The sequence below is a fragment of the Lonchura striata genome, chromosome 17 (assembly GCF_050655825.1).
Source record: "Lonchura striata isolate lonStrDom1 chromosome 17, ASM5065582v1, whole genome shotgun sequence".
Taxonomy (NCBI): Eukaryota; Metazoa; Chordata; class Aves; order Passeriformes; family Estrildidae; genus Lonchura; species Lonchura striata.
The window spans coordinates 922572-945433 of NC_140719.1; the positions used below are offsets into that span (position 1 = coordinate 922572).

Sequence of the window (22862 nt, forward strand, 5' to 3'; positions counted from 1 at the left end):
GAGGCGGGGCCGGACGCGTCCGGCGGCGCCGCGGAGGCAGCGGCCCTGAGGAAGCCCCGTCGGGACGGGCCCTTTCCGCGGGCGGGCAGGAGGAGGTCTCAGCCCGCGCTGCCCACCCGCCGAGCCGCTCCGGGGCCGCAGCCCTCGGCGTGGGTACGGCCCGAGGCCCCCACCTACTTCACGGATTCCGGCTTCAGGCCTGGGCGGGGGTGCTAAGGGCTGCTTTGATTTTGCCCTTGCCTCTCGCTGTCCCGGCGCACCTCGCAGACCTGTGCCCTGCCCAGCGAGGACAGCAGCTGCCGGGGTGGGCAGTGAAGCAAAGGAGAGGCTGGGAATCCTCGCTGTTCTTTGGTGTCGTGAGAATACAACATAGGGACACCAGTCACAGTCATTGGCATGGAAGAAATGTAAATTAAGACGTGCATGTGGCAGATAATAAGGAAAATCAGCTCAGTAAATGACTTGCAAGTCCCCATGAAGCTGGAAGTAGGCCGCTGTGGTGAGGTGCAGCCCCGGCACTGTACCTGCACCTGTGGAGGGGGTACGGCCACTGTGGCTCCTCCCGCACACCTGCAGAGTGAGCACGGCCGGGCAAAACCCCGAAGTGCTGCTGCCTCCGAGAGCACAGGGAAGTGCTGTCTGATGGCATTAACCCCCTGCTACCGGAAAACCGAGACACAACAGTTTTCCAGCAGGCGGTGCTGGAACACAGGCCTGAGAGCAGACAACTGGAATCTGCGAGAGGATGTATGTGAGTGGGTGAAAAGCAACTTAACCAGTTGTGTAGATAGACCCTTCCATAAGACCTGGCACTGAATTTTGGTGCGCAGTAGGAAGCACTCATCCCACACAATTCCTTTCTTCAGTTGCTCCTCCACAGCCTCCCAGCCCTGTGTCACTCCCTCTGCAATTAAAGATTTCCCTGTGGAGAAGGAGGGACAGCCAGCTGGAGTAGGGAAGAGTATTGTTTAGTGATGTACACATTCAGAGCCATAGCATAACAAATAACTTCCAGCACAGGTTCATAGTCCAGTTGGAAGAAGGCAGCATTGAAGCAGCTGCTTTAAGACTGCAGCTTTAAGTGCTGGCAGTGAATTCACCTCCACCATGCCTAAGTGGCAGGTTAGCATCCATCATTTGAGTCTTTACATTTGGAATCCACCTCACAGTAGATTTCAAGATAAAACTGAAAATTTGGTGTTTTCTGAACATTTAATGATTAAGACAACTAATGAATCAAAAATCCTAGTAGATACAAAGAGCACATAAATGAGCAAAAGAACAATTTAAGATGCCTAAAGTATGCATTAATTTTTAGTACTATTTTCCTACCACAGGAAAATCCCCAGCAGCCTTCACACATGGGTGTCAAGAGAGAAACAGGGAAAGAGGTAAGAAAGGAACATTTGCTTCTGACATATGCTGGGTTCAGCCCTAAACCCCCAAATGAGGGCAGTCCGCCATTTGTGAGGTATTTCTAGCTTTCCCTACTGATTGTGCTATAAATAGAGCTGTGTTTAGGAAGTGCCTCTCAATATAAAGTAAAAGTTGCATTGCAGCAAGTGCTCATTACCTACACACCAGCTGTGAGACTGACTCAGAACCGTATTACACAAATCAACTTGAAATAAGACAACCACCACCTGCAGTTAAACCCGCTTCCCTCAATAAACTAAGCTGAAAAGCTTGGAAAAATTTACAGGATTGGAGACAAAAACTATTCTGTTTTCTGATGAAAAAAGAGATCTCACAATGTCAACTCCCTTCAGGAATCACCCTCTGCTCAGTTCCATATGCCCCTGTAATCTGAAGAGTGGGCACTGCAGTGTCCAGATGCACCACCAGTGACACCATCCTGCACCTGTAGTGACAACATTCACAGGGACAGAGACAAGAAGTGTGTTTTTGCTCACATACAAGAAAAACAGAAAAACACAGAAATCACAGTAACATCTTTATTGATAAAAATACTTAGATGTCCAGATGTTTCTGGAGTACTACAGATCTTCCCTTTGATTCAGGTACTTTTTTTCATTTTATAATGCATACAAAGACTGTTACATACAGGACAGATTTTTTTTAAAGTTATCTCAAAATTGTTTCTCTGTTCCAGTTTAAAATGTGAGGAGTCATAGAAAATAAAAAACCCAAGAGACAAGGCATTTAGCATTCTAATTTAACTTCTTGAAAACTATGTCAGCAGCTCTGTTCTGTGTGCATTGAAACTGAAGCTTCAAAAGAGAAATAACTAGAAAAAGCAAAAGAAATATTTCTTTATAGCACAGCACAATATAAAAGAAGCATGTGCTTTAACTGCTGAGCAATACTCACAAATTTACAACATAATTTGTTCTCAGATATAAAACTTGACTGACAGGAATGGAATGTGTCACAGAAACACTGCAAAAAGACTACAGAATTGGGTGACAAGGACAAATGCCTAATTTATACTAAAAATGTGAATTACTGGCTGCACATGCCAACTGAGGTAGTCAGAACCAGTCATTAACTGGTCTGCATGTGTGAAAGGATCATTACTCAAGTTCATGCAGAAACACTTTACAACCAAAAACTCTGATACTGACATTTAGATACTTTCTTTGGAAAACTTGAGCATACTTACAAACTGTATTTACTCTCAAAGTAATTTTTATATTTCCCCATTCCTTTTTCTATGATTCTGAATAGAGCTTAACATCAGAAATTACAGAAAGCCATGGAACTTAATTATTGCTTAATGAAATAACATAAGCAATTCCTCAGTAGAAGCTGATGCATGAAATAACATTTCAGATGAAACATCTTTCTCACTACCTTCAGGGAAAGAGTATGGAATATTTCTGATGCAAAGGCCAGCCACCAGAGCCAGCCATCCTCACCAAGGCTGAAATGAGTCAGGTATGATCAGCGCAGGTTCTGCATCAGATGGGCATGAGCTTTCTGGGGCAGTGTCCAAAAACTGAACACGAAGAATCACTGGTGGGTCAAGGGTCAGAGCTACCCTGAGACCCCGTGGCCAGGGCTGAGTTCAAATGCTACATGGGTTCAGACAATTAGCCTCCTTCATTAGCTGACACTTATCTTTACATTGTGGTTAGTAACATAGCTAAAAGAAAGGCATCTATGGAATTACTTCTTAAGTGAAAGAGTGCTGGAACATCACCTGGGGAAAAATTGTAGAAGCGGAGGCTGGTGTTTTACTGTGTACCCTGTTGATGCTGAGAGGTTTTTTTGTTTGTTTTGGTTAGGCATTAAATTCTACCACTGGGATTTGTTTCTCATATTACTTTCAGGTACCTAAAGAGAGCCTTGTCTGAGGGTTGTGGTATATATTAAACAGGAAGTGAAAAGGAAAACTGTTATAGTCAGGAAGGGCAGAGGATTGCGAAAATATTCTTTTTTTTTATTATTATTTAAAAAAAACAAGTCACTACAAATGTAAAGAGCAATCAGTCTAGGGATGGCACCAGTGAGCCCACATACAAAACTAGTCTGTTCTACTTTGGACTCCAAGCCTCAAGCAATGGAGGCACAGCAACATTCCTACATACAGCAGACTCTGTATGATCTGCTTAGAGAATGCAATTGCTGAATTGGATCTTCTAATCAGCACATGATTAGGGAAAAAACTGACTGCTGGAGAGAAATCTCAGTATCCAAAGTCCTTCCATACTTTTTAGGATGGGATCTCAATCTGACTGTAATTGTGCACGTGATTTAGAAACAAAACCAAACCGAAAAAACAACCACACCGGCACAAGCAAGACACCTAAAAAGGCACTAAAGAAATTGAATCTTCTTGAAAGCAAAGCTGATTTATCAGGCCTTGACTGGCTCTTTTCCATATTCATATGCAACAGTAAGAATTGTAGGATCTGTTTAGCACCCAGAAAGTGTCAATCCACAAAAAAAAATTTTTATAATGCAGTTCATAGCTGACATTTTAGTACTGTCAGTTCTTATAATGGACTGACAAACATGGATCTGATTTGAGAAGGAAAGGCTTCCCACTTCAAGAATTTTCCAGCATTTCCACTTTGTTTTCATCGAGTACAAAGGGAGAAGGGAATTCTTTGTTCTTCATGTACACCTCCAGACCCTGAGAACATGTGAGAACAGTATTGTTAGGCTGTAAATGCACTATTTTAAGTCCTGAAGTGACTGACAAAGGTCAGGGACAAGGCAAAAGTAACAGTTTCCCCAGTAACAGAAAGTGTTTCTGGGGTTCAAGAAGCAGAGGCGCTAAGGAAACCTGATGTCAGAAAGCTTCTTGGGAGGGCAGCATGGGAAGGTGTGTCCTTAACTGACAGTAGAATAACCCTGGCAAAGAAAAGTCTAATTGCCTTATTTTCATTTTGTTCTGACAACCTATTGATTGCAATGAGTTCACCACCTGCACATGTTGAGGAATACACCTAATGCAGGTAGGTGTAACCTACCTGTTTGCAAGTTAACACATGTGGAAACCTAGCAAACAGTGCCCACACATTTTCCTGTAATCTACTATTTCTCACCCTGTCCATCCAATGGGGAAGCTCCTATTCTCATTATTAAATGGAAGCAGGTTTGTCAGGATCAATTCTTTTCAGAGGGACAAAATTGAGAAATGGCTTCCCTAAAGCCAGCACACATTATTTCTCAGTTAGGATTCACTTACTGTGGGATATGAGCACAAATAAGCACACAACCCATGGATCTTCTAATTTGAATATTCTGCACTTCTCATTAAGGTCTCAAAGTGCTCGCAAATCTTACTGAAACTGCAGCCTTGTTGCAAATCTTATTTTACAGATGGCTAAAATTGAGAGTGAACAAAGTGCTGAAGAGTAAATCATAATGAAACCACATTATGATAACACAGAGCCCAAGTCCCTGTTTCCTTGATCTTACCATTTCTCAGCAAGCCCAGGCTAAAGAAACTACCTGTGTTTGGAAGGAAGTCAGATGCATACCTGCACACTCTTAAAAATGCCTCCATAGATATTCTCACCTCTCCAAAATAAGACACTAATGGAGAAATCTCACACACAGCCGGAGGATCTTCAGTTCCTGAGACACTAAAGAAGAGAATGCAGGATTAACTTCCTGCCATAGTTTAAAAATAGTGCATCTTCTTCAAAAGATTATCCAGAATAGGATATCCAGAAGGATAAGACATTTGTTAAAGTCACATGCACCAGACATTATGTGAAAACAAAGTGTGAAAATAAAAAGGAATTAACAGGTCCCAAATGTTACTCAGCAAAACCAAAACACCCCTTTTATAGAGATGCTTTTCAAGTCAAATGAACAACTTGTGGGTCTATTGAACTATGAGTTGATGAAGTAACGGCCCCATGGAAAAAAAGCAGCATTCCATTACACATGATGCAGGAAGGTATCTGAACTGGTAATCACTTTAACAACCAATCCTTAAGACTACCTGAGAGTCCTGTTAGGGACACAGAAAAGCTGTCAGGGCCTACAAATTAAAATTCCTTGCATTGCTAACTCCAGAGTGATGGAAAAGGCTGCCCCTGTCTAACAACGTGCTACAGGAAGGGCCAACTCATTACTCCAGGAGTAGGGAGGGATCTGCCAGAGAGAATGTCCAGAACCTCAAGCGCAAACTATCTGGAGCACCCACAGTCACAAGAGAAGCAGGAAGTGTAATAGACATCAACCTGCATAACCAGAAAGGACCAGCTGAACAAAAATCACGCTGAGCCACCGTGTGACTACACTAATGCCCAGTTTTGGAGAGCCCAGCATGTGCCATTGGCCCGCTGGCATGGCTGAGCATTTCGACAAGAGAAGCTGCAGAGAAGGTCACAGATTTATACCTGAGTTTTTCTGGTATCCTGCAACCATTTTCATCCACAAATCTGGCTCCAGCCTTGAGAGCCCAGCGGTAATGCTGGGCCAGGAGGGCTTGCCGAGCAGTGGTAGGAGTATCTTTGTCAGCTGTGTCTGCATTTTTTAGTGGCGAGAATTCCTCTTCTCTCAGAACTTCAAATGCCACAAAATTCCTACCAGCAAAGGGAAGAAAACAATGATCATGAAAACCAGAGCTAGTCATCAGTCCCACTAATGCAACAACAACATTCATGGGGAAAGGCTCATATATATTTTTGGGAGAAGCACTGTATGCAGCCTGAGGCAGTCAAGTCAAGGGAAGCCCACTGCCCTTCTGAAGAGCCAAGGACTAGGAGCTGTAGAATGGAAAAACACAAGAAGCTTCATCTCTTTGGGAACTTAACAGGAGCCTCCCAACCTACCAGAGCAGTGCTCAGGGGAGAGAAAACGCAACAGTTCAGCAGAGATGCCATAGAAACATCTTTAGGCAGTGGTAGGTTCTTGGACAAGACAGCTCAGAGCACAGCAGGACAGAGAGCACAGCACTGTCCAGAGTTTGGGCACAACATGAGCAGTGCACTCACTGCAGAGCACCTCACCATGCCCCAAGAAATGCCCCCTGCTTAGGAGTCTGTAGTTAAAGACCAACTAAGGACACCAGCTCCCAGGGACAAACAAGCAACAAGGGAGGCCTCACAGGTGATTGTGAAGTACAGCTGTTTGCCAGAAATGAGAATGCAAATTAAAAAGCCCCACAGCAACATATGTGCATTTCTGCACTTCATGCGTGAAGCACAGCTGCCAAGGTGGTTTTGAGCTGTTAAAAAAAACACAAGGAACCACTGCTTGCAAATGAGTTCTGTCACAGCTCAGAACTCAGCAGTGTTCCCATCACCCTTGGATTTTGGTTTTGTCTTTAGTTTGATACTACTTTATTTAACACATGTCAGGAAACAGAGACTGGTTCAAAATTCGAGCTCTCTATTCTAAAGGAAATAATATAAAAAGAGAAATAGTATCCCCAAACAAAGATAATTCAGTTTGCCTGAGGTCTCTCTTTGGCATTTATTAAAGCCTAAAACAGAATCTTCACTGCTGAATTTGAGACTTTGGAAAAATAGATTTTTATAACAACACTTATGCTTAATTGCTAAAATCCTATATTCCCTATACACAAGTACCCCTGACTACGTATGTCATAGCACTCCCAGCTATGATGCAGAATTTGGAAAGCAACCATAGTTCCACCTGGCCCCACGGTACTTAAGTAAACAGTTTTCCGAGCACAAAGCGTACGAGCTGAGCCCTGGCTTAACAGCACCCAAAAATGTAATCAGAGCTGCAGTTGTCATGGAAGGCACAATGCTGAAAGACCCAATTTTTGCAAGTCTGAATAATCCAATATGGGCTTCATTGGCTTTGGAAATTGGAAATTTTAAATTTCCTTTCATTTTTCCCAGGCTGGCAGAGGCCAGGCCAGCCAACAGATCCTCAGGAGGATGACCAGTCTGGGAGCAGGGTTGGCGCAAGCACTGAGTACCTTGTGGGCTCCCCTTAGAGTCTTCAGCATTACAGTTGGATTGGAGCTGGGTGTAGATCCAACAACCTTCCTAACAAGGCACCCACAAACCATGTGCTCCCTGGGATGGCTTTTTTCAACCTACAGTCATTCAAACAAACACTGAGAAGGGGAGGAGAAAAGTAAAATTATGTCTGTCACTAACTTAGAGAACTGGAACACATCAAACACAAACTTCTCCAGCTTTATCCCGTTTGGTTTTAGTGGTTTTACCAGATTTCCCTCCTTGTCAATGTAGGGCACCTTCTTTATGGCTACATGATGCTTCAGCTCTGACTCCCATTTCCTGCAAAAGGAGAAGAAACCAGCCATTTTATTTAGTTCAAGCCCACTTAGAAAAAAAGCAATACACTTCAGGGAAGCAGATGGCTCATTACTCCTCTGGGTCAAATCTCAACTGTTTGTGGGTGTTGCTCCCTCCCAAGAGATCCAAGTCACATCCAGGAAACACTTCCCCAAGAAGAGCAGCCTGGCCATGGACTCTCTCTGTACCACTGGGACATGACAGTCAGAGGAGAGGGAGAAGTTTGCATCAAGCTGAAATTGCAGTCAGAGGTTACAAAAAAAAAGAGGCAACCCAAATTGTTACCTGACTGGGGTGAAAACAGAGCAGAGCAGATCCTTCACCCAAGGGTGGTTCAAGCTCTTCTTCAGGAAGGTTGTACAGCTGCTCACTGAATGCCCAGCATCACATCCCCATTCCCCAACACCAAGGCACAGAGTCCACCTGCAACTTCACCCTCTCCACAAACTGTGCCCAAAGCATTGTCATGGCTGACATTCCCACTATAATTCCATTATATGAGGCTGCATCACTGACCACACTGCAGCCTGCACAGCTGCTCACCCTTGAAGGCCAAGGAAGATGGCACACTGGTATATCTCAATCGATTTAGTTACAGTGAACCTGGGAACATCTTCCTTGGGTACAGCCTGAAGAGTATGCTGGGGCTGTCAGAAAGGGGACTCAGGTGTTTGGAACTGTTTGGAAGAGAGAGGAGATGAAAGGCAACACAGAGGATAACCATAACTAAAATTCCAGAGTGTGAAAGAGGAACACCCACTCTTGGAGGTATTTCTGGGCTGCATAGCTACCTAGAAGGTGTGCTGGGACTTACTGGCCCACTATTTCCAGGAACTCAACAGTGAAGAAGTGGTTACAGATGTTGCCAGCACTGAACATCAGTCCCCCCTCAGGGCACTGCTGCTGTGCAGTCTCCGGGCTGATCTCGCTGTACTCCACGACCTGGTACACTCCATCCACACAGCACACCACCCCAACAGGTTCCGTGGGGTAGGCCTTCTCCACTACCTGTAGCCACAGGACACAGATTTATGACAAAGAGGAAGAAAATCCCAGGACTATTCCAGCTCCCAAGTACAAACAATCCCATGGGACTGTTGCCTACTGATCCTTCAGCACCTCAGGGCTGTGTAAGGGGCACAGAGCAGTCTGGAGGCACATTTTTCCCAACAATTCAACATAAACCCCAGTACTCAACCACTTAATTTGACAGTCTCTCAGAAGACAGTTAAAAGCAATCTGCATAGTGGGGGCACTTTCCTTACCAAGGACTAGGATCTGGCATTAAAAGAAAGCTTTTTGCAACTATTAGCCTCCAACTCCCCATTTGCCTGAACAGAGCTAATGACTCATAAATTTCTCTTCAGGCACATGCTGCTTTAGGTTAACAAAATCCAGGCTGTAAAGGCTTTCCTCATCTTCTGCAGCAGAGTGTAAGAAATGCCCCCCTTAGACTTAAAGGTGCATTTATAAAACACAACCCAGTCCAATATGGCTTCTAGACAGCCCAAGTGCCTTTGTAGAAAGGGCTGGACATAGATGCAAAGCAATTCCAGTGTGCAGTTTCATGTGCAGCTATACTCCCTGCTCTAATTGAAGTTTATTTTCCACAGTACTCTGGGAAGAACAGAAGACACCCATGAGTAGGAATTTGAAATACTGTGCAGGCAGCAAGGAACTCTAAACCTGCTCAGAGTGAGCTGCTGATGGGCAAAGGGTTGAATTCCATGGGTCATGTAAGAATTCCCAGCAACCAGCAGCTTCTTCCAAGTGTCATCAGACCCAAACTCCCTGTGGGAAACCAGCCATCTGCTAGCAGTGCTTCACCTTTGCACCGCAGTCTGCCCCTTTGGAAATACAGAAACCTATGAAGACTGGATCTGCCATTTTCACGAGGATATTGTCCACACAATATACGTGGACATACTGGATTCCACGCTGCTTCATATCATCCAAGATCTTATTATCCATCAAAGCACGGTATAAGCCACCATTTCCATCTATAATGCAAGAGAAAAGAGAAAGTCTTGGCTCATTTGTGACTTTGGGGAGGGTTTTTTCTAGCTAACATTGCAAAAGCAGAAAGTACTGAACAAATTTTCTTGAATGGAAGAATGCTTTCTAGCCAAGAGCCAGTGGTACCAGGTTTTATTTCCAGTTCTGCCACACAGTTCAGGGGAGCATGTTCTTCTTTTCACCCCAGTTCTCTCACTTGAAGAGTGGGACCATGGGGACCAACCTCACTGAGCAGCATTATGAGACTTTATGAAGGATAGTAAGATCCTCAGAGGGAGAATACTAAAGGGCAAATCTATGCAGAGGGTGGGAAAAGTCTTTTACACTTCTCCTCCAGTACGGGCCAAAAGCATATTTATTCTCTTTCTTGGAGAAAGACCAAAATAAATCTTATTCTCTGTTTATCTTCCCCACCACCTCCAACTTCTCAATGCATTTTCAATGGCTTGAACTGCAGATGTATAAAGATCACTTGCATGCTTTATCACAGATCACCCATTTAGAGTTCCTCCTGGGATGCCCCTGTCAGCTCGGGAGAACCACTCTGCAGCTGCAACATAGTCCCAACTGGGCTGCCCTCACCAAGTCTCTTGGCCATGTCTAGGTTAAAAAAAGCATTACAAGGTGAGACATTGCTGTCATTTTGAAAAGAGTTCATCCTCTTGCTGCTTTTTTACCCATTTCCAGCTATCAGCCTTGAGCTCCTGACCTTCACCACAGAAGGCAGTGCTCCAAAGACCTCATAGAGAGCTCTGCTAATGCACCTTTCTCCTACCCTGACACCACAGCACTCCTAATCCTGCCAATACTCCCAGACTTGGATAAAAAACATGTGCTGTGGTCAAATGTCCAGCCAGAACAAAACAGATTTTTGTTTCTGATTACTAGCCTGAAACATTAGAGGACCTTTCCATATTAACTGGAAGCATTAACCCTGACCCCCAAAGCCTGGTCTGTGTGCCTAGGCAGGCTGATGGCCTATAGCAACTGCCAACACATATGACAGTACTGCATGGAAAAGCAAACAGCAGGTACCTGGAGCCATGGCAATTTTCCCCTTCTCCTCCAAGATGGCCTTCCCATCAAAGGTGACAGCAGGCAGCATTCTCTGTTCAAACATGACAATGTTGCATCTATCCAAGTTGAAGTAGTTGTGTTGTACAAAAAACTCTTCTGTTGGCCCCAGTGTGAACTCACTTGTCATGATGTACCTGGGCAGGAATGGGGCCTTGGCAATGAGAAAGAACAACACAAGCAAAAGGCAAAACTACAAACTGAACAGAAAAGAGAGGAATCCCAGGAGTGTGAAACGAGAAGCACAACAGCATCCTGTGGTGAGCAACTGCACACAAGAGCTCCCCTCCAGAACTCATCCTGCGGTAAGGCTGTATCGGGTGCTATGACCATATCAGGGCATGAGCCTACCCTGGCCTAACTCCAGCCAGGACAGAAGAGCCTTGTCCTAAATGTGAACAATCTGGATATCTGGATGAGCTGGAATATAAGACAAAGGGCAGAAAACAGCCTCATTCACTCTAAATTCAAACTGATGTTAAATGTCTATAGAAACCCTAACCAATTCACCCTGTCAGCACCTCTCCAGTGCCAAGGCAAACAGCAGTCTTTCCATATGTTGGCTACATGTTTGTTTTTGTCAGAAGTTTTTCTGCTTCCTCATTTCCTTTCAGCTCCACATTGCTTCTGTCTCTTCCTCCACTACTGTCTAAAAGCCACCTTCATCATCTACCTGTCAAACTCGTCAACAACTATCAACATAGGAGTACAGGGTCCTCTTTCAGAATGAGGAAACAACACAGAAGAGCCTGGACCTCAATTGCCCAGCCCCAATTTACATCTCTGTAGCACACCATAGTCTAGGCCCAGGTTTACTGGAGCAACAAAATGTTTCAACTGCCTCCCTTCCCCTGGGAGGGGAACTGGAAACAAATGTGGCATCTTGCAAATAATCCATCCTTGACCGTGTTGAGGCAGGACGGGAATGAAGAGACTCTGAGTCAGAAGGTGAGAGAATAGAACTCTGATTTATTTTAAAATGCATTGCTCTTTATACAGAGCTTCATGTAGACCAACTCGATTGGTCCTGAAGTGAAAACAACTCACCCCATTGGTGCACAGTGCATGACACACAGTGGCAGAAATTAACTATAAACAATGTGAACAACAAGAGAGATAAAGAACTTATTTACATTCTTTCTCAGAACTTTCTTAGGCTTCTGCCTGGTTAGAAATTTTCCGTTTTCTCTTTGACTGAATCTGAGGCTTACACATCCTGGCTTCCAGCGGCACCAGGGATGATGCATTTGCAATTCAGGTCCTGTATACAAGGCTTCAGGAAGAAGCACAATATGGACTCAAGTTCCATGAGGAAACAATGTAAGAATGAACTTTGATCTCCAATTTGTAAAACAATGTGATACCCTGACACCTGCTCTTTCACTATCAAAACCCTGCCTCAGACCAAACACTGATTCCATAAGGGTATTTCTACATAGTCCTCATGGTCTAACAGAGAACATCTAGCAGACAACAGTTCCAGATACATCTGCAGTGCCTTCCTCTCACCCACCACACGCCATACAGAATTCACATTTTGCACTTTGCCCAGAGCTCATCTCTTTTGAAAGCCACGAGCAGCCAGCAGAATCAGCAACTATGAACAGTGACAGCAGGAGGTGGCCTGCACACAAAGCAAGAGGTTTTTTTGCAGAGATTATGGACAAGAGCAGGAAGAAGGGCTTAGAAGGCAAGCTCTAGGTTGTCCTCCATGCAGGAACTTGCGAAAGCAGAAATTGATTAAATTTCTTGTAAAGCATCTGCAACAACCACTGAAAAGTGTTGCCAGTAGCTGCCTGCAAAGCCAGCAAGGTACAGCAGTTAGGGTTGTGGTCAGTGATACAAAGACAGTACTCAATCCCTCAGGTCTGCAGACACGGACCTGCCACCTCCCATTCCTCTGCACCCTCCTCCAGCCACTGCCATCGCAAATCCTGCCAACAAAAGGCTCCTCTCAACCTGTCTCTGTATAGCACCCAGCTCAGTGCTTCTTGAAGACAACATGGGCAAGAATGGAATGTGAAGAGCCCTGCAGAGCAGGCCTGGCTTTAGGTCACTTACCAGGGAATGACACACTTGCAGTGGTGTCTTTTCCCAGCAAGCTGCTCCACTTTGCGAATTCTTTCTGCTTGGATCTGATACAAGTTCTTGCCACTGGGCAACCCCACGTTGTACATGCCCTTGGGATAGCTGACTCCCAGGCGGGTTCCTTGTCCTCCAGCTAGGAGTAGCACTGCCACCTTGTTCTGTGAAATCTGATGTAAACCTGTAGGAAAAGAAGCCCAAGGGAATATAAGAACCTCCAAAGCAATCAACACCCCATGTTCTTCTCCTGAGCGTTTTTGCAGAGCTCAGGCAATAGCCAGAAGCTGAGAGTTCAATGCTGGCAGCTCAGAGAGAAATATGTCACTGCACACAAAGAAGAAAATTCCTTTCAACTCCTGGACGCAGCAGTTTCTTCACCTAAAGCAAGAATGGGTGCAAGTAACAGGCAATAGCCATGATCTGCAGCTTAGGAGATTCAAATTAGGATACAAACTCTTTACTAGGGAGGTAGTGCAGCACTAGAAAAGACATCGGGAGAGGAAGGAATGTCCTCTAAGGTTTTCAAGGTTTACCTTAGTAAAGTTGTGGCTGACCTGGCCTCAGGCTGTTTACAGTTCTGTTCCAAATGGGGGTTGGACTAGAGCCGTCCAGAGGTCCCTTATAATTTCTATATCCCAAAGAAGCCAAGTCTCATCATCTTGAGTAAAGCAGGATGATTTTTAGAATCTGCCTTAATCAATTATCTGTACCTGTGCTCCAGCTTCAATAGAAGCTGAACACAGCTGCAGTCAGCTGCTAGTAATACAGCCAAGCCTGCAGGAGCTACAACTTCCACAATCTATTTGAAACCAGTGTCAGTGCTCCTGACAAACCAGGGAAGTCCAGAACCTGGGGAAGAACCAGAGCACACAATAAACACTCAGCTCGCTCTCAGACTTTGGTCCCTGCCTTCTCCCAAGTTAGCACCACAATAATTACTGACAACCGTGAGAAAGATTTTTCATTAGGGAACACTGAGGTTCTCTGAGAATGCAAGGAACATTAGGCTTGCCATGTCAGAAGCTCTGCTGCAGGTAGCTATCAGGGCCTTCTGCCATCACACAGCACTGAACTGTGACTGCTCCTGCAGCCAAGGACAGCCTGTGGAGCACCCCAGCCTTCAGGAAACACCTCACATTAACCACAGCTGAGCCTAAAATATTCCTGATTTGGACTGAAAAATATGGGGACCAAAGAAATTGAATTAGAAAAAAAAGAGGATTGAGTTTATGTTAATCTTTAAATAATTGGCTGTTTAAATGATCAATAGAGCAAAACTACCAACTGCTGTTTTAACACCCTGGCTCAATTTTAATTCTGTTTAAAACTACAGCTTCCAGCAATTTTCTCAGCAACTACTTAAGTTGTCCATGACATTGCATTCACCATACCACCATTCCCCTTCCCATGCTTAGAAGTTTCAGTCTTATCACAGCAGTAACACAAGACTTTCTCCCTAAACACACCCCTTCCAAAAAGGCTGATGGTGTCCTGGCACACAGCCATGGTTCTGTTGTAGAGTAGCCTCTGGGGTCACAGGGCCACAGGAGTGAGAGCTGGATACCACCTCTGGAGATCTTCAATCCTCCAAGTGGAATTAGGAGAGCTCCCTAGGAAGAAACCTGTGTGTGGAAATCTTGGTATTTCTAAACTTCAGGAGGTCTTTGGACAGCAGGGGAAGGTTGAATAGGTTTAAATTGGTAATGTAAGCAAAAAATGATCCCTTTGTGCCTCCACTGAGCTGCCTATGAGACTCAAAGTACAGAGCAGAGGGTCTCAGCTATTACTTACAACAAGTACTTGCCCCAGTCCCATCACATGGTTTTCCTGCATGCTCAGCTGTTTGCCAGTGCAGGGCATCAGTGCAGGAGAAGGGAAAGAGCTGAATGGAGAGGCACCAGAGCATGGCTCCAAACCTTCTCATGCCCTGGCTTGGGTGCTGGCTGTTTCTCTACTGGGATCCAGCACAGAAAGAATTTATGGAGGGAAAAAAAAAAAACTAAAAAAGTTGCCCTGTGGGACACTTCCAAAATGTTCTGCCTCATCCTTGGAAATGCTCAACGCCTAGTTGGACAAGGCCCTGAGCAATCTCATATAGTGGGCGGCATACACACCCATGGCAACAGTTAGAACAAGATAACCTTGTCCCTAACATTTCTTCCAACCCAAACTATTCTGTGATTCTGTGAAACAAGCAATTAAAACATTTTTTTAAGAATTATTTTTCTTCAAAATAATCTAAAATTGAACTTGAGCTGAAGTATTTCACAGCAATTTAAACCAAAGCTGCTTGAGGTCTGAGCTCAGCATTTACTGGTCTCAGTTGCTACAGCATGGGGGCTGCTGCTTTAGAGCGCAATTGAGATTCACCCACCAGTGGAAGAAGTTGGGCATTTGCCCTGCTGCATCTCCCCGCTGCACTGTCAGCCTCACACCAACACACACACACACACACACATACGTTCTGATGCAACAGACCACATCCCACAGATCCCAAATTAGACGTTTCTGCTGAGCAACAGATTGTGACCAAGAGCATCATTTACATGACACTCTGAAGTGAACACTGTATTGGGAAAGTCAAGGAGATCCCCACTCTGCCCCACAGCATCAAGGAGCTACAACTCTCAGCCACAGCACACACGTGCCACAGCTCACAGGTGCCACAGCTGGCATCACCCCACTGAAATGCAGATGCCCCATAAGAGATAGCAGTTCTATAAGGTTTTCCACACAGTGACAAGGAGATGGGGTCTGCCCAAGGGGGAGTTGCCATCTCACACCCATCTCCTGGAGGGGCCTCTCACTGCTCGGACTGAAACCTCAACCTCAGTGGGATAAACTCAAACCCAAAGCAGTATCACTGATAACATCAATGATGTCACTTTTTTTTTACAATCCAGCAGACAGACAGGGACATATTCCAGCAGGGCTCACCATGGTGCACAAGAACAAACCAGACAGGGGAGTGTATCCCATCATTTATGGCATTCTCAGTATTTATTATACAACCCTACAACACAGACAGTTTTTCCAAGTTCTGATCTTAGGTCACTCTGAAAACAAGTAACACCAAAAATTTGAGTAAGTAGCTCTGCTCTGAACTTCCCAACAGTAAAATTACCAACATTCACAACAAAAGTTCATAAGAACTGACTCATCTGGCTTTAATGGGAAGATCTATCCCTTTTAAAACATCCACCTAATTTTCTGAAGCATATGAAAAATGTAATGAACAAAAGAGTCTTCCTAGTTCCCAAGGCAATACTGGGACACTGCTGGCTTGAGCTAAGTACTGATATTGAAATGTTAGTTATCTAATTGCACTGTTTGTTATCTCTAAACTACCTGGGGATCACCTACACCCCCCACCCAAACTGCCATTCTAGGACTGGGATGCAAATAGCAGAACCTGTGGAATCATGGGAGGGGGTTTTGGGGATGAAAACACCCCTAAATGGAAGGCTGGGCACACTGGAGGGGGCTGGACGGGTGTGCTGGTTGGGGAAAAGGGAACCGCATCCCTGGTCTATGTCTGACCTGTCACCAGAGCCTACAGAGGACTGGGCTGTGGGAAGCAGGAACAAAGAAACAGCTCTTCCTGGTGTTACCAGGAGGAAAGGAAAGACGACAATCTGCTGATCCAGACTTCAGCAACAGACTGCACACCGCTTCACCCTTTGGCTACCAGTGTGCCATGAGGAAAGGAGGGGGACAGTTGTTGATCCAGACCTCACCTACAGACTGGACACATCTTCACCCTTCGGCTACCAGTGTGCCACAAAGACTTCAAGAACAGATTCTGCATGCCTTCTCCCCCTTCGGCTACCTGGAAAAAGCTACAAGAGTGGGAGCTAGCTCTGTGTCGAGCCCCCTGCCTAGCTGATCGTTTTAATAAAGAGCTGAACATTAATAAAAGCATAAACCCTGTTCATTTCAAAAAAACAAACAGCTCAAGTAAAGAGAAAATGTGTTGGCTGCAGAGATACCCACCTATGCTGCAGTTAGTCCTGCTCTGCAATTAAAAAAAAAATTAAAAAAAATAGATTTTGTAGGAGGAACAGACTGGTCTTGCAAGAACAGACTGAATTCTCTTACTGAACAGACACATCAGTGCCATTACAACAGTAGTCAATAAGAGAAAAAGACTCCAAACTTTTCAATTCTGCAGAGCAGTCAGATAACCAGAGTGGCTTTTCAAAGTCTCTGATGAAATGGGGTACACCTCAGCCCATGGCTAGGGAAATGTGATTGTTAATTGTCGGTGTTTAAGATCTGAAAGCAAATCTGACTAGGCAGTTTTTTTGTCTGAAACACAATAACAATAGTATTCGTTTATTAACTATTAAAAATATCTCAGGTGTTCCTGTTCCAGATCAAAAAGTAAGATGTATTCTATTTGCCATCTGTATAGCAGTTGTCTTGTGTTAAGTGGGCAGTTTTTCCTTATTTCTTCCACAGTCAGTCCTCCCTCCAGGGAGACATCTGCTGATAATGGGCCATTGAATATCACTGCAAAACTGATAAAAACTGTAACATCCCATTGTAAGATGCTCCACCTAAAAAGAGCAGCCAAGCATTCCTACCTGCATATAGTCTTAAGATTCTGGCCCACCAACACAGCTTTTTTTTCTCAGATGGATTTTCCCAGAGGAACAGCTGCCTCTTCCACTGCCTCTTCAGAGGAAGACTACACCCTTTTCTACAGGATCACTGCTCCGACAGAACCACACCCGACACTCCAGGAGGACTGCAGCCACAATTCCAATTAGACTGCTTCCAACAGGGTGTCAGGTTGGATTCTGACTCTCTTAATGTAATTTTAGTTTACTGCATTGTTTATTTTATCTTTTTATTTTCTTCCCTAATAAAGAACTGCTATTCCTGCTCCCGTATTTTTACCTGAGAACCCCCCTTAATTTCAAATTTATAACAATTCAGAGGGAAGGAGTCTACATTTTTCCATTTCAGGGAAGGCTCCTGCCTTCATTAACAAACACCTGTCTTTCCAAACCTAGACAGTTCCCAAGGCAAGTTTTCAGTTGTCTGGTTCTTATCCATAATTTTTCATCATAGAAAAAGGAGGAGGGAGAAGGAGGAGATATTATTTCAGCTGTTCAGTCTTTGGAGGATGCAATGCAGGTGGAAGCTGTGGACAGCTCAGACACCCACAGACAGAGCACAGAGCATCTCAGCTCAGTGTGATGATGACCCCACAGCCACAGGCTGTACCACCCATGCAGTCTCAGGGACACTGGACAGCAGGTTGGGATGGCTCATCTGCTCAAAGCTTGCTCAATGTGAAAAACTGCATTGACTTGTTTGTTCATCAAAAGTATGAAATTAGGATAAAAGGGTTGGGGGGTCAGGGCATGGAATTTGCAGGCTTGGGCAAGGCTGGTAACCGCAAACAAAGATTGTGAAAGATCTTGCAGGACTGGCTGGAACTGATAACCACAGCAGAAGGAGACCCATCACCCCCACTTGTGAAACCAATCTCTGCTGGAACTGATAACCGCAGCGGAAGGAGATCCATCACCCCCACTTGTCAAACCAACTGCTGCTGGAACTGATAACCACAGTAGAAGGAAACCCATCACCCCCACTTGTGCTGGATAAAAAGGGACTGAAGAGAAGGAAAGGTTGTCAGCTTTTGGCGGAACACAGATTCCCCAGCTGCACCCAGCGCTGTTTGCTTGCTATCGCTTGCTGTAATTAATAAAATTATTAATTGATCTTAAAAGGCTGAATCAAATTATTCACCTCAATTTATAACACTCAACACACTGCAAATAAAGGCCTTTCAGAGCTGCATTCCCTCAGAAACACCATGATCCCATAAAGCCTGTGCCCATGACGCTGGTTACACTGGGAAATGCCATGCAGGGATGCTGCCACATCTGCAGGGACACACAGCAGTGCCCGGGCTCAGTGGAACAGTCTTTGCTCCTGATTGCCCTGTTCCAGGAAATAAAATCCTTTTTCAGCCTTAAACTGGATCATAAAAACAAACCAAATGAAACAGAACATCTGTGTGTACCCCTTCTGATAAAATTTCAGGCTGCCTGCAGGGCTGAGGCAGCCTGGAGCCATCAGACTTCAGGGCCAGACGATTTGGACACAGCAGCAGGTTCCCAAACATATTTAGACCTGGGCTGCTGCATGCAGTGCTGGCAACCAGCAAGGCCAGCCCACACAGGCAGCCTGGCTTTCCTTTCCCTTTCCTTTCTGGGGCCAGTGGCACAAGACAGACACACCAGCTTCCTCACTTGCCTAGCTGGCTGGGGGACAAATGACCCAGCCCCATCTGCCTCTAGGGCTCAAAGGGTCCCTTCCTCCTCACTGTGACACCCTCAAATAGCCGTGCCAAGATGGACTTGGGGTGTGGGTGGATGAGAATCTCAATGTGCCCTGACCAAGTGCATTGCCACCCAGAAAGTCCCTGTGCCCTTAGCTGATACCACAAGGGGCACTACTTGAGAAGGGGGAATTCTCTGCCCTGCTCAGGTGAGACCCCACCTGCAGTGCTGCCTTCAGCTCTAAGGTTGTCAGGATGAGAAGGACATAGAGTTGCTGGAGTGAGTCCAGAGGAGGCCATGGAGCTACTCCTGGAGCCCCTCTGCTGTGCAGCCAGGCTTGGAGAGCTGCGGGTATTCACCTGGAGATGAGAAAGATTCAGGGAGATCTTAGAGCCCCTTCTAGGGACTAAAGGGGCTCCAGGAGAGCAGGAGAGGCACTGGGGACAAGGGATGGAGGGACAGGACACATGGAATGGCTTCCCACTGCCAGAGGGCAGGGATGGATGGAATATTGGGAAGGAATTGTTCCCTGTGGAGGTGGTAAGGCCTTGGCACAAATTACCCAGAGAAACTGTGGCTGACCCTCGATCCCTGGAAGTGTCCAAGGCCAGGTTGGACAGGGCTTGGAGCAACCTGGGACAGTAGAAGGTAATCCTGCAGGGGGTGGAACGAGATGGTCTTTAAGGTGCCTTCCAACCTAAACCATTCTGGGATTCTATGATTCACTGTACCAGCTTATGTTCCCTCCACCACCACTCAGCCCCATGAGTGGAGTCTGACACAGCAGAAAAGCTCCTCTGCCCTTATGCTTCTATTTCACTCCCCTGCCCACACATCCTCAACTCTTTACTGGCAATGCTGAGCCAAGGCTGTGCAGCCATTTGTCAAAATTTAGGCAAGTATCTCTACAACCAGGTGGATCTTCCTGGCCTTCTTTTTTTAATTAAAATTATTTTTTAACTGTGCTGTTATGTTTTATAAAGAAAGATCCAAGACACATAGGAGCCCTTATAAATAAATAAGAGTGTGCACTTAGGAAAAAAGCAGAGGACATCCATGTAAGATTAACATGCTGTGGGAAGAGCACATCCAGCCACCATCTCCCCCACTACCCCCAGCTTTCACACACCTACATCCACCAGTTTCCAAAAACCATGGATTATGGACTTTCCTGGGCTTCTCCCAGATCCTATCAACCTCCTGCCACACCTGACACAGAATGGATGTGGATCAGCAGCTGAAACCGGCCTTTGCACCTGTTGGTGGGCTAGGAGCTCATCCTCCAGGCAGCAACCCAGCTCAGGCAGCACCCTCCCCAGGGACTCATAGTCATAGAATGGTTTGGGTTGCAAGAGACCTTAAAGACCATCTCATTCCACCCTCTGCCACATGCAGGAACACCTTCCACTACCCCAGGTTGCTCCAAGCCCCATCCAACCTGGCCCTGAAACACTTCCAGGGATGGGGCTGCCACAGCTTCTTTGGGCAACCTGTGCCAAGGCCTCACCACTTTCACAGGGAACAATTTCTTCCTAATATCTAATCTAATCCTGCCCACTGTCAGTGTGAAGCCATTCTCCCATGCTCTGTCACTCCAAGTCCTTGTCCAAAGTTCCTCTCAACCTCTCTTGGAGCCCCCTTAAATCCTTTAATATTACATTTTTTCATGACAAATATTGTAAATCATTTTGGCAGAATACCCCTGTGCCCTCTAAACAGTATTGTGTCCTGTCCACTTGCAGGGATGGTGACTCCACAACTGCCCTGGGCAGCCTGACCGCCCTTTCAGTGAAAAAATTTTCCTCAATATTCAGCCTGAATCTCCTCTGACATAAATTGAGGCTCTTTCTTTTTATCCCGTCGCTTGTTCTGCGGGAGGAGAGACTGAGCCCCAGCTGGCTATCACTGCTTGTCACGGAGTTGTAGAGATCTTCTGATCCGGCCAGGCACGGCCGCGGGGCCTCGGCCGCTGCATTTCATAACGCAGCGTGAAAACTCGCGTGTCTCGACCAAAGTTCCCCGGGCCGAGGACACCGGCTGCCAGTACTACAGGCCGGGGCGCAGTCGTGATCCTGCTCTCTTCCTCCTTGCCCGACCCGCCGTCCCTGCGGCTCCCGTCCGCGGTGCCGGGGGTGGACTGCTCAGCGCTCCGCGGTGCAACCACAAGAGGCGGCTTCTGCCCCGCGGTCCCGCCGGGGGCCGTCCCTGTCCCGCACCGCCTCGGCTCGGCGGAACGCGGCTGCCCCCGAACCCCCGCGCCGGACCCCGGCAGCCCCGGCACGGAAGGGACAGGCGGCCTCGCGCCCCGCTCACCTTCCGCCTCCCAGCGCTGTAGCGCGGCGGGGCCGCTGCGGCGGACGCTGCCCAGCAGCTCGGGGGGGAGCGGCTCCATCCGGCCGTCCAGGCGCTCGTGCGGGCCGCGCTGGCGGGCCCCGGCCGCCGCCGCTAGCCGGCAGTGCTCGCCCAGCCCCGGCGGCAGTGCCGCCAGCAGCGCTCCGCGCTGTGCCGTGTTCAGCTCGGCCCAGAACCGCAGCAGATGGCCCTGTCCGCACCGCTCCAGCCGCACCCGCACCTCCTCGGGAGGGTCCATGGCGTGGGGAACCCGCTCTGAGCAGCGCGGGACGCGGCGGGATGGGGCAGGGCAGCCCCGGGCCGGGCGGAGCCAGAGGCGTCCTCCCGCCCCCCGGAAGCCCTCCCGCCGCTCGCGGGTCACGCGGTCCCGGGGCTGCGGCGCCTTCTCGCTCTGAGGGCTCGGGAGACGCTGCTCGCGTGGCCACACTCCGGCCCCCGCAGGAACTGCGTCCAGCGCAGCGCTTCCCCCATGGAATCACAGAATACTCTGAGTTGGAGGGACCCTCAAGGATCATCGAGACCAACTCCTGACCCCGTACAGCACCATCCCCAAGGTCACACCATGTGCCTGGAGGTGTTGTGCAGACACTGCTTAAGCTCTGTCAGGCTTGGTGCTGTGACCAATTCCCTTGGGAGCCTGTTCCAGTGCACAACCATCATCTGAGGAAGAACCTTTTTCCAATATCCAAGCTGAACATCCCCTGACACAACTTCAGGCCATTCCCTCAGGTCCTGTCCCTGGTCACCACAGAGAAGCCATCAGTGTCTGTCCCTTCTCCTCCCCTCAGGATGAGGTTGTAGACTGTCAAGTCTGACCCTCAGTCTGCTTTTCTGCAGGCTGCACAGACCAAGTCTCAGCCACTTCTTATACACCTTCCCCTCAAGGCCCTTCACCATCTTTGTTGCCCTCCTTTGGACGCTCTCTAATGGCCTAGTGTCTTATTTTACAGTGCCCAAAACTGCTATCAGGGTTCAAGGTGAGGCCACCCCAGCCCAGAGCAGAGTGGGACACTCCCCTCCCTTGACCAGCCCGTGATGCTGGGCCTGATGCCCCCAAGACTCAAATGTCCCTCCTGGCTCCAGGGCACTGCTGACTCACATTCAACTTTCTTTCAACCAGGATCCCCAAGTCCCCTCCTGTGACGCCACTCTCCAGCATCTCATTCCCCAGTCTGTTTGTATTATACAGCATTGCCCCATCCCAAGTGCAGAATCTGGCATTTTCCCTTGCTGAACTTCATCTGGTTGGTAATTGCCAAGTTCTCTAAATTGTCCAGGTTTCCCTACAGAGCCTCCCTCCCTTCGAGGGAGTCAACAG

The 22862-nt window shown here is 46.9% G+C and overlaps 1 protein-coding gene and 1 long non-coding RNA gene across 6 annotated transcripts; one reads left to right on the forward strand and one right to left on the reverse strand.

Annotated features, from left to right (window-relative positions):
- The first annotated feature begins 22 nt into the window (after positions 1–22).
- Positions 23–17781, forward strand: LOC110472188 (uncharacterized). The gene is made up of 2 exons (XR_014958787.1): positions 23–1391; positions 17531–17781. It is a non-coding gene; the product is annotated as an uncharacterized LOC110472188 (long non-coding RNA).
- Positions 1942–22074, reverse strand: UAP1L1 (UDP-N-acetylglucosamine pyrophosphorylase 1 like 1). Of its 5 annotated transcripts, none has more exons than XM_085593945.1 (9): positions 21506–22074; positions 12870–13074; positions 10770–10962; positions 9546–9718; positions 8533–8726; positions 7560–7700; positions 5823–6008; positions 4991–5057; positions 1942–4099 (listed from the first exon to the last, which is right to left on the reverse strand). In XM_085593945.1, exons 1-9 carry the CDS (start codon positions 22057–22059, stop codon positions 4013–4015), a joined length of 1800 nt encoding a protein of 599 aa, XP_085450071.1. In that variant the 5' UTR covers positions 22060–22074; the 3' UTR covers positions 1942–4012. The 5 variants fall into 5 exon arrangements, with proteins under 5 accessions (XP_085450071.1, XP_085450074.1, XP_021389317.1 ...); XM_085593948.1 differs by adding an exon at positions 19413–19551 and having other exon boundaries at positions 1942–5057; positions 10770–10945; positions 21765–21805; XM_021533642.3 differs by having other exon boundaries at positions 10770–10945; positions 21506–21805.
- Between the last annotated feature and the right edge of the window lie 788 nt (positions 22075–22862).